Raw genomic sequence first — 18,375 nt, 5'->3', positions numbered from 1 at the left:
TTAATTTTAAAATGCAACATAGACAATTAATAGTTAATATAGTGCTATATATTAAATATTGCTATATTGCCTTTTATAGCTTAATCAAAAAGTTGTGAGTTTATAGATTATACTATACGAGTAAGTTTAAATATTATTATTATTTTGTATAGCTTGGATATAACATTCATGGTTTAACATAAGTAATATAATATAATATAGGTATAAGTAGTAAAATAAATAAATAAATAAAAGATAACTAAATGATAATAGATTATATAGGTAATATATTGACTAGTAATGAGTGTGTAATTTGCATAGGTCTTCTATTAAATTTGTATGTCTAGGAAATTCAGCCATTGTACTGCATCTGTTGTGGCTTTGTGTAGTTCTTTCATTCCTCCTTGAATATTACATTCATCAGTGATGTATAGCAGTTTGCTTTTCGTTTTTTTTGTAATTACATTCTAGTGAAGTCCTCAGTTCCCATTTGTGGAACATTTATCCTGCCCTTCCATGGCCCATTCGGCAGGGAGAAATTGTGTGCAGTACGACACACTTTGTGTAATACAAAATGTTAAGTGTGTGTTTTTAAATGAAAAAGTGTGTTGTGGTTCTATTCTTTATACTCGTATTATGGTATCTGTTTTTCATTTTACAAATATATATTTATACTTTCATTTTTAATACAATATTACATGACACAGCACGTACTAACCTAACTTATGATAATCTTGTACTTGTGAAGGAGCCGATATTTAGTATATTGCGTTAAAACTTAAAAATAAAATTTGATTTTTCTTACAAATTTGTCTCCAACATAACATATTAATTAAATGATATATGTACATAATATTACAGGTATATGCATGTATGATGCATATAAATACCTATTTATTTTGTCGTATCGGTATACATAAAGTATGTATATATATATATAAAATAACTAATTTAATATAAGTGTGTAAGGATGTGGTATATAAGTGGAAGAGGTATGCAGTGCTGTGAACGGTGGCGGAATATAAAAATAAAAAAACATCAAACATTTATTTTTTTAATAATTTATTAAAATTCATCCTTTAAAATTATATACTTGCTGTAATGTGCGAACAAAGGCAAATTAAAAAAAAAAAAAAAAATTTATATATATCCCTAATTATGACAATATTAGTAAAAAACAATATGCAACAATATGCAACCCTTAATGCAACGGAGTGTACAAATTTTTTGTTATCCCATCTTTCGCCAACACAAACAAATTGAATGATTCGAGAGCACGCCACCTATAATTGTCCGTGTGAAAAACATGATGTACTCAAATCTAAGCCACAGACAGACATCGTTTGAACTTGAGACTTATTGATAGCCATTGCAAATTTCAATCTAATTGGAAATTGAAGGCGTTTAAATTTTATTGGCACATCTGTGGGTATAATATATTTTTACCTCGGAATTTGCCATTTAAAATGATGGCTTCGATAACATTTTTTTCATTAATTTCTTAATGACTAATCGCGTGCCGTTGCACAACCGTGATGGGTTCAAATTACGAAGCAAAATAACCGGAGATCCAACCTTCAGTTATAAATTATGCGGTGGCTTGCCTGGTAAATCCAATGAGTTTAAAAACTCTATTGGATAATTTACAGCTTCAGTAGCATCGCAAACTGTATTTATAGATTTGTATGACACAAAGTCTCTTGGTAACAAATTTTGTATCTTGAGATTCAATTCGTTGACGTCCAAATTTTTTGCTGCTAAAATTGCTCTTCCTGCTAGTCACTCATGATTTGTATTTTTTCTGTGTACATTGGGAAATATCTGGTCAATGAGAACATCTTGCGAATCAATGATTGTGCAAAAATTGGTCGGTAATTGTATGCATCCCGTTTCATCTATAGTAACTTTCCCATCACTGAGATCTAACAATTGTTTTGAGATTCTTCTGCACGGAGCTTTTTTTGATTGAATCGCTATAGCGATTATAGTATCAAAATCGTTCGCTTTCTATCTTTACATACATGTCGACCATGAATTGTTGACAAAGCTCACGATATCGTAGAATAACTTTGTTCTGATCGCGTCTTATCAACCGTTATGTATAATAATCCTTCGAACTAATATTCTTGTTTGTTTTAGCATCTGTTACAGGATCTTGTTGTTTAATATTTATGCAATACCCGTCATTTAATACCAAAAATAAAATAATAGTTTTTAATAATTTCATTTAATAATTCATTTATAATTGCGCAGTTATCGATCGGGTCAAAAATTATTGAATTAAACTACGATTTATTAAACAATAGCACTTTTCCAAAAAAAATTTTCTTAAAAACTTTCTCCTGTCAATTACAAACAATTAAAAAAATTGAGCCAAATCGGCCCAACCGTTCTCAATTAATGAAATTTTATACATTTTTGGCTCAATTTTTATATATATATATAGATTTGTTGTAGTTTATATAATGTATCTCATCGGTTTTGTCGTAGGTTACATGATGTTAATTTTTTTTTTGCGCAGTTTACATATCAATTTTTAGAAAAGGTGTAATTTTGGTACAGTTTATATACAGCCAAAAAATTTATTTCCATTTGACCGTTAAAATTTACCGCCCTATGCTTTAGCCTTAACGGTAATACGTCCCTGCATGTTTATATCAAATTTTTCTGATATTAATTTTTGGATAAGCCTCCTGGTAGATTTCCTAGACTTAGATTTTAGTCATATGTTAGGCCCAGTGTTATACCATTATGTATTGGGAGCAGTATATTCGAAAAGCATTATGTCCACTCTTGTATTAGTGAGTTGTATCGATGTAGATGAAATGGACTTAAGTTACTAAGTACAGGCAGCCAAGCTATGGAGGTAAATTTAACCGCTCAAGTGATATTTTTCATAGCAGAGTTGAGTTGAGTTTCGATTTTATTTGTGTGGGCACTTTGTAGTCATACTGATGAGAAATAGTCAGCTACCGATTGTATAAGTGCTACTGTTAATATTTTAAGGGTATTGGTATCCGCTCCTCATTTTGAGTTTGCTAGTTTTTGGATGATATTCTTCCTAGTTTTCAATTTTGCAGCAATCTTTATCAGGTGTTCTTTGTAGGTAAGGGTTCTATCCAAGGTTACCCCAAGATATTTGGGGTATCGGATGTTTTAATCACCTGTCCATCAAAAAATACATTTATTTTGTAATAAGCTATTTTATTCCCAAGGTAAAATAGAGTTACCTCTGTTTTCATTGGATTTGGTTTTAATCTACAGTGTTTGAAATAGTGGTTTAGGGATTATAGGTCTTTATTGAGTTGTCTCATTTAAGTTAAATGGTTTTGCTTGTGTTACCAAAACTATATCATTAGCGTGACCGTATTTACCGGAGTCTATAGATGGTATAAGTGTATAAGTTAAATAACGATGGTGTTAGCATTGAGCCTTGTGGTAGTTTATTGTTAAATGTTTTTTGTTTGCTTTCAGTTTAAATGTAATTTATATTGTATGAGCTACTTAATGCCTACTTTAATTGTAGGTATCATAGAAACAAAATTATAATTGTAATATAATTTTTTACTTAGATGCATTTATATAACTAGTAAGGTTATTATTATTTTGTAGTCATTTGCTATTATAAATCATTAAAAAACAGTTACATTTGATGATAAATCAAACTGACAAGACCCCTGAACTGGTCTGGTAAATAAAACAATATAATTCTGTCTACTCAGGCAAAAACGATGTGTTTTCAAATTCATCTATTCTTGTTTTCTTGTCCATAATCATATAAAAACAAAAAAGAAACACGAACATAAATTAAAACGAAGCAAGTAATTATATAATACAATAGATATTAAGTTAATGTGGGCTGGTGGTAATTGACAACTTTTTGACATGTAATCAACACATTCCATAGATTGTCATCCATTCAAACTTTAAGATATGTTTGGCAACAAGTAGAATATCTGCTTCTGCCAATAAAAAACTAATGTATTATATTATAGATTTTTACTTTTATTATTGTCTGCAAGCTACCATTTGGTGACTGCTGTTATATAGGGTTCAATTCAAATTATTTTGCTTCCAAGGACCATTATATTATAATATTCTTTAGACATAATAAATTATGTAAATAATTAAAGGGTTGATTATAGATATAGATATGACATATTGTACAAAATGTACAATTTACTAGAATATAAATGTTGATAAAAAAAAAAAAAGCATTTTTCAAATATTTGATTAGACTGATGATTTAATTGATTTAATGGAAAATATAAAAATACAGAAACAATATTTAAACAATAAACTAATTGAGTTAAAAAAATGTATTAGATAATCATATATATCTATATAGTTAGAAAAATTAAATAGACACTACTTGGTAGATATAAAAAAATAACATTATTTAACAATATGCAATGTGTTAAAAAACAAAACATAAAAGTATAAATAAAATAGTTTAATACAATCAGCATAAAAATTAACTTACTTTAGTGAAATTATTAACATATACAAAGTAAAAAAATTGTACATATTTATGGAAGGAACATTATATAGTGTGCTGCTTGAGCTACATAAATCTTTATAGTATAATATATTCACTTAGACTAATAAATTGTACTGTTATTATTTAGATACTTAACAAAAATACTTTATCAGTAAAAAAACAAATACCCAAAACCATATAAGTTATGTGTATATAAGTGTATAAAATGTGTAATAAGTACTATAGTTTATCAAAAAATAGCACTTACCATAACTGAATAAATTTCACAAGTACATTTATGTTAAAAATTAATATTTCATAAAAAATACATTAATAGTTGTGACAATTAATTCAGAATGTAATATTTATCAAATATTTAATTAGTTAATATATTAATTATATAAATTATTGTTCTAATTAATGAATACTGTATAAAGATATATTAACACAAAATTGTTTAATTTTAAAAAGTATACATTTTCTATGTTACTTTTCAAATTTGTCCAAACATCAATTTCTTATATAGTATGGACGTATTAATGTAAGAAAAACAAATATAATTTAGCTGCAATCGGGAAACATCATTAATATATACCTATATATATATATATATATATTTATTCATTTGAGTTCAGTTGTTTGTAAATTATTTGTAGTTTCAATGTCTCCAGTTGAAGAATTACGTTTTCGAAGAGATTTATACTTTGCAGCAAATAAATCCGTTACATATAATGCCTAAAACATTAAGTTTAAGTCTGATATAGGTACATACCAAGTAAACATAAAAGTACATATGTAAAAATGTCTTGTGATATTTGAATTTCTATTTTGTGATTATATACTGATTAATAGCAGTAGAAAAGTAAAAAAAAATCAACAAAACACCCTAATTTAAATAAATACAATATATAATGACACAATAAAATGAAAATTGTATGTCACAAAATTGACATTATATTGTTATAATTGTTTAGTCTAATAACTAGGTATTAATTTAATAATTGAGTTATTGAGTAAAAACAAGATAAATTTATATCTGTCAACTAAATATTGACATTCATTTTTCTTAATTCATGTAAGTATTTTGTAACTTCATAAAAATTCTGTAACTTATTTAGTACAATTTATAGCGATATTATATTTTACTTTGGTGTAATTGTGTTAAATTTAAAAATGTTTAATACATTAATAAATGTAATATTTTATACTATAATGTAACACAAGACCTAATTTATGACAGATACTACTTTGTAAATAAGAAATTTTTAAATTTTTACATATTCTGAATAAAAAAATTTAATTTTTAAAAAAATGTTGAAATATATGTGTCTTTTAATATGCCTTTATTTTTTATTAAAAAGAAAAAAAAATTAAATTGGTACCTTCTTCATCTAAGATTTTATGTAGAAACGTTATAAATATTGTATAAGTAGGTATACAAAAATTAACATTTAGAACATAAAAAGTATAGGCTATGATTGCTAGAAATATATTAATATTTATATACATATTTATTTTATTATACATGGAAATTATTATCATCAAATCCAAGATAAGTTTTACTAATATTGTCATCAATTTTAGTAAATCTTAAATAATTTTATTTTAATATAATTACTAGTATTATTAAGTGTAAACATTGAATACAATTTCATATTTATAAAACTATAAACATCTTTAACACCAGTACTTCCAAATTAAATCAAATTAACATTTTTAAAATTTAAATACATATACATTATGCATAACTCTTGAAACATTACAATTTTTTTTTTATAAGATTTTAAGTTAAAAAATATTTAAGTTCTTTTAAATTTGTAAGTTATTATTTCAAAAGTTTTATTGATAATTTTATATTTATGTCTGTATCTCAACTGAAAAATTAAACCAGTAGAGAAATCTCTCAGTTACATTTAAATGCCAAAAAATATTTATTTACAATACATGTTTATATTTAGTATATACTAATATATCGTACATACAAACTTATGAAACAAAAAAAGAAAGAAATCATAATATTGTAAAATATTTATTGTAATTATCAGATACATCAGATACTTCAAAAATATATACACATTAAAAAAAATCTAATAAGTAGGTACATAAACTAAATAAATTGAGTCAAAAGAGAGCATCAAATTGTAGGACGGAAATTTAATTTTTTATTTTCGAATAAAATATAGTTTTACAAAAAACTTAACGTGGTTTAATAAGATTGATTTGAACTAAGTGTTATCATTTATCACATTTAATCTTTACATTTTACCCGTCTAAAATTTTTTTTTTTACTTATACAATTTATCATTTGGCTTACAGTTAGAGTAGCAACGGTAATTCCCAATAATGTTCCAGCCAATACATCACTCCAGTGGTGTTTATAATCACTGATTCGTGATAGTGCACAATACGCTGCCATTACGATAACTAAAAATTGAAAAAAACTTTTTGGTATCCCATACTTTGATGTTTTAATACGGGCTTGCAAGTACAACTGTAACAATACATAAGTAATATTTATAAAATACTTTTAATATTTTAGATTAAAAAAACATATTTACCGCTAAATAAACCATACAATAGAATGACAACGAAGAATGTCCAGAAGGAAACGACAATCTACTATCTTTAAACTTTTTCGACATTTCTCCGGTGCATTTGAAATTCTCAATGTACTTGGTTTTGTTTATGTCTGCATTGCAGTCCACATCGGGCTTACAAATATCTAAGAAATGGGGTCTTAATCTTCCTATAGTATATTTTCCAATATCGGTAGTCAATTGTGAACAAGCAGCTCCAAATAAAAACCATAGTAAATTATTGTACACGGAGTACAACCAATTTGGAATGTTGGTTCCCAAAATCGAATAACGTGATTGTTCATTATTACGCATAGAAAATTCAATGAATATAATCTACAAAAATGTTACAGTTAATATTAAAAACAGATGATTAATGTTAATGGTTTTTAAACATGTCCAGATTTTTATAAAAAAAAAAACAAGTTCTGCAAGATAAATGTACCTACAGGTCATTTCCCTAGAATATTTTTTATGCAATTACTTTATATTTCATGACAGTTACAAACACAATTTAGTTATAATAAAATAATAAAATATTAAATTAAAATTAAAAATTATTAAATGGTTAATACTCGTAAATTAATATAAAAATAAATAAACAAATAGTTTATACATAAAAATAAATAAATATAAGCTTAGCCTAGAGTAGGTATTGTTATATTCGTAAAGTACTACCGGTATCGAATTAAAAAATCATCGTCAGGTATATTCTAAGTTAATACAATCGTGATTTATTTTATTTTGAATACACTTGACGATGAATTTTTAATTCGATACCAGTTGTACTTTATAAAAATAATAATACTCCAAGCTAAGCTTTTATTTATTTATTTCTATGTATAAACTATTTGTTTATTTTTTTATATACAATTATGTTTTCGAAGTGATGTCCACGCCCATTTATTTAATATGCATTTAAGATGAATGCAATATAGGAATTTAATTTAATTTAATTATACAGTGAAACCTCGGTATCTCGAACTTCGGTATCTCGAAGTTTCTGTAGGTCGAATTTTTTTTTTCAGTCCTGATCATTCAGCATTGGACTTACGTACTCAGTTATTTCTTTATATCGAATTTCCATATGCCGAATATTTCTATAAGTCGAAGTCATTATCCGGTACCTACCACCTATTATGATTCACTAACTCGAATATATAACAGATTAGATAACGTATAAAATGCCCAGACTATTAAATATAAGATTAAATGACAAAGCTTATACACACAACGTTGTATGTAATAATTTTTGGATATTGATTCTACTTTGAGCACATCAGAAAGTTTAACCGATGCGGAAATTTTTAAAACATCTGATTTTCTCAGTGAGCCAGAGACAGATTCTGCCGATGAAGCAATCGACGAGGAAAAAATTGCTGTTGTTAAACCTTTCATACGTGGTGCCCAAGCTGAAAACTATATATATAACATGAACTTCGAAGATACGTTCAACAACAATCAGGAGTTTCTGACAATATTTTTTCTGCACTTAATATTTTAGGTAGTTTTATTAAAAATACTTATAATACTAAACAAAAACAAACAAAAATGTCAGAATTTCTATTTTCATAGAAAATAATGTATACTTATCCAAATGACGAATACTAATACATAATATGTATTCAATGTATAAATACATTCTATACTACAAATACACATTTTTCCCAATAATTAAACATTTTTATTTCAAATTTTATTTATGTTTTAAATTTCCTCTCTAACTCGAAGTTTCGATATGTCGAATTTTTTTTTTGGTCCCTTACGACTTCGAGATACCGAGGTTTCACTGTATAGGAATTGCGAATACATTCATTTTATAATATCGTAATTAAAATTTTATAAAGTAAATAATTATAATATTTGCAACATCTGGAGAAAATTTATAGTATATAAATTTGTCGAAATACATCAGCAGAAAAATACTGATAGACGCTATGGCGTAGCTAAGGGGATAGATGATCCTCCCTAAATATAGTTAATAAATATCTTAATTTCCAACGGAATTTTAAATTTATCAATATATGACCCAATGTTGAAACTGCTTATAATTTTCAAATTTTTATTTTTTTCAATATATTTTTTACAAATTGTATCCTAAGTATTAAAATCATTTCCTCCTTAAAGACACAGTTTTTAATTTTTTTATAATAATACCATTTTACATGGATATTTTTATTATGTCTTGATATTTTTATTTTTTTTTTTGATTTTTTATTTACTTCATAAATTATAGTTAAAAATCATAAAATAAGATAACAATTTTACACGTGTAAAAATTTAAAAATAGGTATACTAAACATGTTTTAATGATTATTTGCCCCCTCTCTCTGATGAAATTTCTAGCTACGCCTTTATATTTATTTTGAAATTATTAATTGATGGATGAAATGTCTTTAGGCTTATATTCATAATATATCACTTACTACTAATGTTGGTAATCCTAATCCAATTAAGTGTAAAATAAAAGATGAAACTGTTGATTCTTTAAATGGATATCGAATAGATTCATCACCACAGAAGAATCCTCTTTCATACGGTGAACCATATATGTAAAACATTAACACTGAGAATCCAACTATAAAATTAGAAAAAAAAATACTTTAGTTTATAAATTAATTTAACTGTGATCATAAGCATAATTAGAAGAAAAAGGAAGCTTTGGCTTGAACCCAATGATAGATGGTTTTCAAAAAATTGTAATATCTTTCATTACTTAAAAACATATATACTATAGTTCTTCCAATAGTTTTGATCATATTACGCTCACGACCACACTAAGCAGCAACACAATAACTATTAATACCTACTATTAATATAGATAACATATTATTGCAATTCTTCTACAAAGAATTATTATATATTAGATGTTTTATTTATATATTTAATAGACCTATTCTATGTTAAGCCGGTTAGTTAAAACATTTTTAGTTTAATAGTTAGTTAATTATTAAGTTATTATTAACTATTAATTTATTAACTTAATGACTAACTATTAAACTACAAATTTTTTAATTTGATTTAAAATTTAACATCTATAAAAAAATATTTAGGTATGGAGTAATAAAAATTCAATCTATAATCATATTTTAATATTTTTTCTCTAAATTTACTGATTCTATACATTTTAAAATATTTAAATTTTTAAAGAATTTGCTATTTTATCAGTAAGATACTTACATAAGAAATTGCAATTATGCATTTAATAAAGAATTCATTTTTGACAAATACATTTTTTTGCATAGGTAGTTAATTTGTATTCCATAAGTTTTATTAAGTATACCTTCCAGTGAAGAAATTTTTATTTGGTTTTCGTGGCTAACATGGGTCGCGAAAAATGTTTAGTAAGAAAAGTGGGTCGCAGGTCGAAAAAGATTGAAGACCACTGCTTTAGTTTATGAGCAATAGGGTTTTCGAAAATCAAAATCAGTGGAAACTAATTTAATAACTTACTATTCTTTTTTAATTGATATTGTTAAATCAAGTGGCCGTGTTAACGCAATTTACACTGATCTAAAAAAGGCTTTTAATTCGGTTGATCATAATATATTGGTGTTGAAACTAAATAAACTTGGTATAGGTTACCCTTTACTATCATGTCTCTCATCATATTTATCTAATAGATCATTTTGTGCTAATATAAATTGCCATTTATCCTCAAATACTACTGTAACATCTGATGTACCTCTAGGTAGTCACCTATCCCCTCTTTTATTCATTATATTTATAAACGATGTAGGTTCTTCCTTTAAATTTTGTAAATATCTACTATTCACCGATAACCTGAAAATAAATCTGCCAGTAAAGTCTAATATCGGTTCAAACCAGTTACAACAAGATCTAGATTCATTTTTGAAATTATACAATTTAAACGGACTTTCAGTTGACCCCTCTAAATTTAATTATATTTTATTTAATCGTCAGAAAAATAAATCCTTAGCCACATACAAAATAAATAACTTTGAAGTACAAAATACATCTATAGTACGTGACTTAGGTGTTCTGTTGTCTTCTGATCTGATATTAATACGGGCTATTGGTTTTATAAACCGAAATTGTCACGAATTTAAAAACTTTAATCTAAAAGTACTATAGGTACTGCTCACTCGTCAGATCAATATTATAATATGCATCAGTCATTTGGAATCCTAAACAAATTAATCTTATTGATAAACTTGATAAAATCCAACGCCGTTTTTTGAGGATAATGCCACACAAACTAAATCGAGTGGATGTTTCTCTAGATACCATAGCTTTAGAATTAGGCTTAGAACAATAGCTTCTAGAAGATTATTTAATGATGTAAACTTTGTCTATAAGTTAATAAATGGTAAACTTTCATCATCAGAATTCCTAAGTAAAATAAATTTTAAAATTCCATCCTTCAATTCAAGAAACAATCATCCTTTTTTTTGTACCTCATTGTTCGACAAATATTATTAAAAATAGTCCGGAGTACCGCCTTTTAGAATTATGTAATAATGTACCTAACTTCGGTTTCTTTTTTGATTCTCAACTTAATTTAAAAAATCTAATAACGAATATTAAATAATTTACTTGAATTTTAGATAATATCCACTTATATTTTTCTTTTAAACATGTATTAATATGATATCATTCAAAATTGTTTGTATACTTTTTGTTAATTTAAAAACTATACTCATTACCACTTTGGGATGTTAAATATTTAAATAAATAAATAAATAATTTAAAAAAAAAAACTAATAATAATAATAAATTAGCATTAAAAATGTTTCTTGAATAAAAAAAATCCCCTGGAAGAATGTTCAATAATTATTGAGTTATTTTCCTAGAAAAGTATTTATAGAAAATCATCGTATTTTGATAGCAGCTGTTCCTATTTGATATTTGTATTAAATTTTATTTTAGGCAAAGCTAGCGGTAGTTATAATTTATAAATATATATATATATATTATTTAATCGATAGGGAAAAACATTGTTTATAAGTTAAATGGAAATTTGAAAAAATACGATACAAAAATATCAAGAAAATTCTCTCAATATGAATGTATATTTTTTTATTTTTTGAATTTTTATACTGAATCTTAAAAAATTATAAAATATGCTCTAAAAAATTGTAAAATCAAGAAATATACTCTAATATCTAAAAATCACTAAATATGCATAAATATGCACTATGAATTTTTGATATGTCTTTCGAAGTATCTTGGATTGAAATTCTAGCTCACTTAGCAATAAATCCAATGGTGCAAAAAAAAAAAAAACATACAAATGCAATTACTTCCGAGCCTTAATTATTATTATTAAGCACATATTTTGATCACGGAAGTAGGTATGCATTTGAATGATGGATGAAAACATGTTTTCATTATTATCGGATATATTTTATCAGCCTAACTCTAACCCAATACTTATGTCTTGTTAGTCGTTTAGTATTAGTTTGAGTTGTTTGACGTTACAGTATGGATCGTTTTACAAAAGTTCTTAGTAAAAAAGGTAAGCCGTTATTAGTTCTTGATGAGTTAATTTCGAAAATGTACTATCTCAAAAAATGGAATAAAATGGAGATGACAATTAAATCGTGTACTTCGAATTTTTATGTGATGTAAGTGAAACAGTGCTTTTAAAATCTAACTTTGATCATAACCACGAAGCAAGTGTAAATATTAATAGACAAACTGTTGCTAATTCGTTAAAAAGAAAAGCAACAGACCAAGTTACAACACGACGACTAAAATTAATTCGAAATGAAGAGTAACCAAGTGCGTTAGATTTGACATTAAACGATGTGCATTTTATAGAACGAGCGTTACCGTACTCGTAGAAAAACGTTACCACCATTACCGAAAAATGTAACCGAAGTGCACAAAGCCTTAAATAATTTGGATACGAATAGATACAAGGATGGGAATTTATTGCTTATAAACGACAATATGTTGAATATAATATTTTTTCTATAAAATCAAATATTTTTATGTAGTTGTGACAAAATATGGAACATTTGAATTTTGTTCTATTTTTATCAACTTTTTACGATACAAGGTTTGAAAAATGGGCACTATATTCCACTTATATTTTCTTTACTACCAAGCAAGCTATTAGGTACATACGAATATTTATTTTTTGTTTTGATTAGTAAATGTGTAACATTCAATCTTGATTTCAATCCAAAAACAATCGTAGCCGATTTCTAACAAACATATTAACTAAAAATAGATTTTGATAATTGATAGATACGAGTATAAAGTAGGAACATTACAAGTTCTTACAAACTAATGTACACAACATTTAATATTATTCTTTATAATCTCCAGCTAAATTATTAAAAAATTAATAAAGTAGTATGTAGTAATATATATATATAATAAAACAATAAAATTACAAAAACCAAACTAAAAATTATACCATTTGATATTTGATAAGAATATCAGTAAAACAGAAATATGTATATTAATTGCATAACATTATATGCAACTATAAATAAAAAAATCTTTTACATCCATAGAATAAAATAAAAAAATTAAGTGATTTTAATAACTTATTATATATTTATAAATATACATCATAAATTATTTTATTGTAGAATCAACGATTTTTATATGCTTGTTAAAGTTTTTTGTTTATTAAATATTAAGTATACAGCCAAAGACTTGAATTTTAAGAACAATTAAAAAATGCCCTTTTTCGGAACATTGAAAAATATCTAGTTTGAACAATTTTTTTGATTTCAAAACTATTTTTTGAATAAGACCATACGATCAGAGGTGATAAAACAAGGGAGGGATGAAGCCCTGAACATGACTTTCTTTTCAACATTTATAGTAATATGACATATAATTTAAAAAAATAAAAATCTGTATTTTTCTTATGAGAAATATAATATACTAAAGTAAGTTTCCACGGAATATGTATATTATTAATAAGACTATACTTATTAATAGTTGTTTGATAAAATATACCAGAGTTAACTCGTTTAATAATCGAGAATATTATATAACAGCCTCTTCTTCACATTGATGCTATTAATTTATGTTATAATTAATTGGAATATTATATTGGAAATCGAATAAAGTTTATGAATTTATTAAGTTTTTCACAGATTAGAATTCCGATGTAACATTCAATTATTAATTTTAAAATTATTATAATGATTAAGGAATGCCAATATAAAAAAAAAAATTATAAAAGTAAAAATGATTTATACATTTAATATTCATATCAACTATCCTTCCAGATATTTTTGCTCAATAGATAAGAATATGCATTACTTATATAAAACATAAACAATGTATTATTTTATAGTTTATATCAACAATAAATATATATCATTGATTATTATTATGACAGTAATTATCTAACAAACAGTATTATACTGTTCAAAATTATAAAAATTAACATGATTTTTATAAAAAATAATAGGCTTAAAATTTACCTACGATTTTATACTTGTATATTATAATAATTTTACACAATATAAATAGATTAATTTACAATAGTATGAAATAAAATCGTATTTTTTAAATTACGATATTATTAATTTGCTTTTAGCATTAACAGTACCTATACACTATATAATGACAGTGACCACAATTGGTTATTTCAATACTCTTAATATACACTTGTATATATTTGAGAAATTTGTTTTTAATTAGCAATCGTTAATTAGTATTAATAAATAAATATATTTTTGTATTAGCCAATATAGCTGTGCAAGCTAGTTTAGCTACGAAGGTACTTACATTGCATTAAGCTAAAAATTCAAGGACAATTTGTTTTTAACACTATGTTATGAAAAGTCTGTGAATCCCTGATATTATAATCAATATTACAAACATTTGCCAAGGTGAAAAATTATAGTTTATTAATCACACCCACATATTCATATCATACACTCCAGTCATAAATATATAGTAAAATTGCAAATTGAATATTTTATGGCTAAAAGAAGAATATATGAGTTAAACAAATGACTGGTATAACCATATTATTAAGAATAATAAAATACTTCTCTTTCTTCTATAATATTATTTCATTAAAAATGATGAAAAACGACAATAGAATTTTAAACTCGAGGTTAAGCTTAATACTGAAATTTAAATCCTAGTTTTAGTTTAGATTTAATGCTGAGAGATTGCATAAACATTTCATAAATATTTTATAATTATTATAGACAAAACAATGAAATTATGAGATACTTGTGTAATAACTATTTTTTAAGTTAATATTACTTCGATATTTCGCGTTTATAAAATTCAAATTACAAATACTTGTATATAAATATTTATATATTATAAAATAAGCAACAATGTACACTATTTATCAAAATTTGACAATTTTTCAAATCCCCCCCCAAAGTTTTTTCCTGCGTTTGCCCCTATCAATCGATGTAATAACATGATAATCTGTACGATTATAATTCAGAAATATGATAAATAGATCAACAACAAATCAAAAAATAAATACTTCAGTTCTTATTTTAAATTGAAATTTTGAATTTTTTTTCTATTTTGACATTGTTGATAATTGATGACTTAAACCTCATTGACTTGTTACTTTGTTATAATTGTTTGAATAAAAAACCATATTTCTCCTAACTCCTAAAGTTTTAGAATATATATAATAATTATATATTATTATTATTATTATATAATAAAAATAACTGAACATGCATCAATATATGTGTTATTGGTAATCCCCCTTCCCCTGAAATGTTGTAAATGGGGGCTTACGATTTAAGTCTAAGAGTAAGGGGTCCTTATTTTAATCGTTTTGTAAGAAATAAATGATGTTTCGTAATAGAAAAGAAAAATATTTTTTCTGAATTTTTATGTAAAAACTTCTTATGATAATATAACAGGCATAATTGACTAAAAGAGTACAAATCATACGTAATTGAAGCTATCTGAGAAAAATATATGAGATTAATGGAAAACCTATGCATTGGGACTAAAATATCATAATATTAAATAAAAAATTAAAATTATGTTTATTTAATTATTTATACATTAAAATGTATTAGATATATACCTACACGTTTTGTTAAAGTAAGGCCCAAAACTATTGTGGGCACCTCCTGAAATACAGCTCTGCGAAAAACTATAATAACGATTAAATTCTACTTAACTTTTTTCTTTAATCTAATTACACATAATTTATTTTAAATATTTCTTTTTTTTAGAAGGCTTCAAAAACTAGTGTTACTATATAGCTTCTTGTGCTTATTGTATCAATTGGATGATACTCGTAGTAGAACAATTGGATTCTTCTCTCAGAGCTATAGACTGTACACTAGGGCCATGACATCCCTATATTTTACTTTAAACGTTACAATTTTAGTTTATTACCCAATTGTTATTAAAAATTGTCAAAAATAATGTAACAATAAATACTTTGAATGGTTTATCTTTTAATTTAAAATTAATATTTATTCAATAAATGGAGTACAGAATATACCTACTAAGATTATTTTAAAAGTATATTACTAATCGATTTTTCAGAGGATTTGCAGTAAAAAAAATAAATTTTGAATAAAAATATTGATAAAACTATTTTTTTCTATATTTCATTTCAATGACCCCAGTATTTATCATCATCTTAACTAATTTAAAAAAAAAATTGACCTATATTACCCAAATCATCTGTTATTTTTTAAAGATTTTAAAAATTTTGCATAGGTATTCTCCAATTAGTTTAATCCATAAATATCTATGTATGTAGGTAGGTACATAGTTTATAAAATTCTAGATGTATAGTTAAACAATTAGGTAATCTCAGTTTTTATAGGTTTTTCAATATTTGTATTACGGAAACACATTATAAAAATATTTCATACCTACTTTGTAACACATCGTAAAAAAATAAAGTAATAGGACAAGCAAAGATCATCAAAATCATTTTTATAAAAAACAATTAAATCAGAATTTTTAAATTCATAAATTTTAAACAATAAAACTTAATATGCTTCATTATATCAAATATCAATTCATATTTTATGTTATTTAATATACCATCCGGAATATATGGACTTAAAACGCGATACATCAGTGTTTATTTAAATTAAGATTTTTCCAAGTTCCCTTAACCGATTTTAAAGGTAGAAAAACTTATCAACCCATACTACTAAAAAATCTAATATATTTTTTAATACTATTTATTTTACTGTGCATGCTGTATAATTAACAAAGTTTGAAATGTTAGCCATCTTTTATTGAAGTAACATTGTAAGTTTATTTTATAAATATTAGTACAAAATGGAGGTCATTGATAAATTCTTATGCTTTTAGACGTTTATAAATCATAATTTTAACTATTATTTCATTGTGAAGGCTAAGATACTCACACGTTTTTCATAATTAATACATTTTACCTTGTTGATCAAATAAATAAAATATGCTTCTGAAATTTTGTTTTTTGAGCACTTGAAAACAATAAATATAGATAAATAGTCCTTTTAGACCCAATAATATAAAAAATAATAAATATTAAGAAAACAATTTAAGACCATCATGCACAAATATTCAACAACGGAAATAAATGTTTAAAAATACCTATATTTATAAAAGTTTTAAATTTTACGTTAGAAGAAAATATCGAACACTTGTAAAAACAAATAGTGAAAGAATATTTATTCTTGTGAATATGAGAGCAGAAACAAAATAACGATATGAATTGGTGATCTGCCTCTAAATACTATACCTACTTTATTACGCATACATTTTCTTACCTGAACCTAGACATATTAAGTCGACGACAACTTTGTGTAATAATTTTTTTGAATCTCTGTCCATTGTAGAATATTTTTTACTGGCGATTTTTTCTGATATAACAATGTCGTAGAATTAACGAAAATCGAATATATTAAATATTTTTATTAAAGTCCCGTTTAGAATAATCCAATTGTGCCTACTTACACAGATGGTGAACTACTATTGATTAACAATTGACATTCACAAAATAATGGTTCGCGAATAGAAAATAAAATAATTTTAGTCAAGTAATTCATTCAACGTCAAAAGGAGGGGTTTCATTAGGTCACGATTCACGATTAATAAAAGTGATGCACTATAATGAATGATAGTACTACTACCAAATTCAGACTATAAACAATATGAACCTAATGAGTAGTTTTTTATTTTAAGCGATTACGTTTTCATAATCAACGTCACCAATCGTTATCTTACGACAATGATATAACGATAAGAGAAACCAGTTTGACCAATAGCGAAAATGTGCTTACGTTTTCGTAGATTAGTAAAATTGTGGGTCGCCATTGCAAAAAGGTTTGGAAACTACGGTTTTCTCTCATCACGAATCAGGGGTCACTGATCACAGAAAACTAACTGGGTGTATCTGTTATT

The 18,375-nt window shown here is 25.1% G+C and overlaps 1 protein-coding gene across 1 annotated transcript; it reads right to left on the bottom strand.

Annotated features, from left to right (window-relative positions):
• Positions 1 to 4,943: 4,943 nt before the first annotated feature.
• Positions 4,944 to 18,167, bottom strand: LOC112692569 (putative phosphatidate phosphatase). Its single transcript, XM_025567285.1, has 6 exons — positions 17,929 to 18,167; positions 17,742 to 17,834; positions 9,462 to 9,613; positions 7,018 to 7,371; positions 6,774 to 6,950; positions 4,944 to 5,194 (listed from the first exon to the last, which is right to left on the bottom strand). The coding sequence occupies exons 2-6, from the start codon at positions 17,803 to 17,805 to the stop codon at positions 5,081 to 5,083; spliced, it is 861 nt and encodes a 286-aa protein (XP_025423070.1). The 5' UTR covers positions 17,806 to 17,834; positions 17,929 to 18,167; the 3' UTR covers positions 4,944 to 5,080.
• Between the last annotated feature and the right edge of the window lie 208 nt (positions 18,168 to 18,375).

This window comes from Sipha flava, unplaced genomic scaffold (genome assembly GCF_003268045.1).
Source record: "Sipha flava isolate LNK unplaced genomic scaffold, YSA_version1 74_pilon_pilon, whole genome shotgun sequence".
NCBI classification, from domain to species: Eukaryota; Metazoa; Arthropoda; class Insecta; order Hemiptera; family Aphididae; genus Sipha; species Sipha flava.
The sequence above is the reverse complement of the archived record's forward strand: the minus strand, read 5'-3'. Positions and strand labels throughout refer to the sequence as shown.

Excerpts from the sequence above, each read along its gene's own strand:
- LOC112692569 (XM_025567285.1), bottom strand. The coding sequence starts at position 17,805 with ATGGACAGAGATTCAAAAAAATTATTACACAAAGTTGTCGTCGACTTA. Across the intron at positions 7,372-9,461 it reads TAGGATTACCAACATTAGTA|ATTATATTCATTGAATTTTC; the intron begins GTAAGTGATATA and ends ACATTTTTGTAG. Across the intron at positions 5,195-6,773 it reads TTACCGTTGCTACTCTAACT|GCATTATATGTAACGGATTT; the intron begins GTAAGCCAAATG and ends TTAATGTTTTAG.